Source organism: Orbicella faveolata, unplaced genomic scaffold (genome assembly GCF_042242905.1).
Source record: "Orbicella faveolata isolate gen_17 unplaced genomic scaffold, um_ofav_v1 contig_46, whole genome shotgun sequence".
In the NCBI taxonomy this organism is placed as follows: Eukaryota; Metazoa; Cnidaria; class Anthozoa; order Scleractinia; family Merulinidae; genus Orbicella; species Orbicella faveolata.
The window spans coordinates 13118253-13120113 of NW_028301576.1; the positions used below are offsets into that span (position 1 = coordinate 13118253).

Below are 1861 nucleotides of genomic sequence, written 5' to 3' on the forward strand. Positions count from 1 at the left end.
CATTAAAACGCGTTACTAAATATATTTAACGAAGGAAAAAAAAAACTGAGTTGGAATTTCCGAACGACACACAATTTTCAATACAAGTACCGAAATGCAGCCATTTCCTTTATTTTTATCGTTTCTTTCTTTGTTCCTACAATAGGTATGGAGATAGATCACCCAGGTCTTTGCTGGCCCGTATTTATGCGGCGGTCTGGATGATCATTGGTATGGTAACTCTCTCCACATTCACTGCAGACGTTTCATCTATATTGACGGCGAGAGAAATGATGCCTCGGAACACATATCTCAATAGAACTGTAAATATACTGATCATTTGCTAGTTAGGACTCAACTAGTTCTCTCTGAACACCGACACAGTGAGCCGCCTCCAGAAAATAAAGATTTCAAGGCTAAATAGTTCATTTTAGGTTAGCAATTGATAGATATGCACCAACTCAGCTGTTATCACCTCACTGTGCCAATGTTTTTAACCAGGAAAGCAGGAAGTCAATTGATTGCGAACAAATTAAATTTCATTTTTTCGCTTATTCCATTTCATTAAAATTCAACGATTGATTAAAATGATATTGACATAACAAATTTGTTTATTTTTGCATTAAAGACTAGTCCAGGCGTGGAGGTCATAATAGTTTTATTTGTATTGTAGATCGGAGTGCCTGTCGGCAGCAAGAATCTCTTTTCGAAGGAGTTCAGAGGGGGAACTATTAAAGGTAACTCAACTGAAATAATTTCCTTGTCGTCGTTTATGATCCACATGATGAGTTCTAGTTCTAATAAAAGCTTAATGTGATAGGCTGACAAAACAAAAGACGTAGTTGATGTTCAGTGTGCTGTTCTTAGGCCACAAGACGCAGAATTGCGTAATCTAATGCCTTTGTTTGTTTTTTTTTTAAAAAAGGAAATTTATAGAATAGCAGAATCATAATATCATTCTAAAAGGCGCCGGCCACACTACGCCGGAAAAATATGAAGACGCAGCAATCACCGGTCATTTTGGACTTATGTTTTAAGAAAACTCGGTCAGTGAAATGACATCACGCCATCCCAGCTCCGCTTTCAAAATGTTTTCCTTCCACACTAAAACGCAAAGCCAGTGTTTTCAAATTACTCTGGTTTGAAGAACCTTTTCGAAAAGCCCCGTTCTCGTAACGTATTAGCGTGGGAGGACGGCCTAACCGTAGTCTAACCGTTTCAAATCTCTTCGGCGTGACGGGGGGCCTAATTATAATCTGTTAGCTAGCAGGCTGAAAATTAGATATTCTAACTTGACTAAAAATTCGTCGAAAACATCCGGGAACTTCCTTTTGAGCATTGACGTAAGAGAGAATATTGGGAACCAAACGAGGAAATTGTTTCATACTCTTTACTCTATTAACGAATTTCCCTAGAGATGGCTTCCTTGAAAGATCTGAAAACCCACTTGCAAACTGGAAAAGGCTTGCACAGTATTGTCCTTTACACCTGTGTTGCCGATCACGCCGACAATAAGCAGATTCTGGAAGCACTGAAGCCTCACATCGTCGGAATCAGTATGAAGGTGATCAAAAAAAGATCTGCAACAAAAGACGACTTGGTGAAATGTGTGAGGGAGAAGATAGAAAAACATCCCGAAATCAATCCACTGACAGACATTGACGACGATGATGAATTAGAATTCTATGAAGAGGAGGACTGCAACATTGAGATGCGAGAACGCAGTCAGATGAAAAGTTCCCAGCACCGGGATTTGACCGCCATTATTTTGTACGCATCTTTGGGCCTGCTAACGGCAACTTTGATTGCTGGCAGTGTATGGGATGTGACCAGGTCACGTAAACAAGGTAAAACTGTTGAAGATACACTGTGTCATAGTTAA

The 1861-nt window shown here is 39.6% G+C and overlaps 1 protein-coding gene across 1 annotated transcript; it reads left to right on the forward strand.

Moving 5' to 3' along the window:
• LOC149098483 (uncharacterized) lies at window positions 1–1861 on the forward strand. The gene is made up of 3 exons (XM_089276697.1): window positions 1–302; window positions 653–716; window positions 1395–1861. Exons 1-3 carry the CDS (start codon window positions 201–203, stop codon window positions 1859–1861), a joined length of 633 nt encoding a protein of 210 aa, XP_089132823.1. The 5' UTR covers window positions 1–200.

Bases quoted from the DNA above. Each gene is read 5' to 3' on its own strand.
- LOC149098483 (XM_089276697.1), top strand. From the start codon at position 201: ATGATCATTGGTATGGTAACTCTCTCCACATTCACTGCAGACGTTTCA. The intron at 303-652 runs GTAAATATACTG...TTTGTATTGTAG, and splicing joins ACACATATCTCAATAGAACT to ATCGGAGTGCCTGTCGGCAG. The intron at 717-1,394 runs GTAACTCAACTG...GAATTTCCCTAG, and splicing joins CAGAGGGGGAACTATTAAAG to AGATGGCTTCCTTGAAAGAT.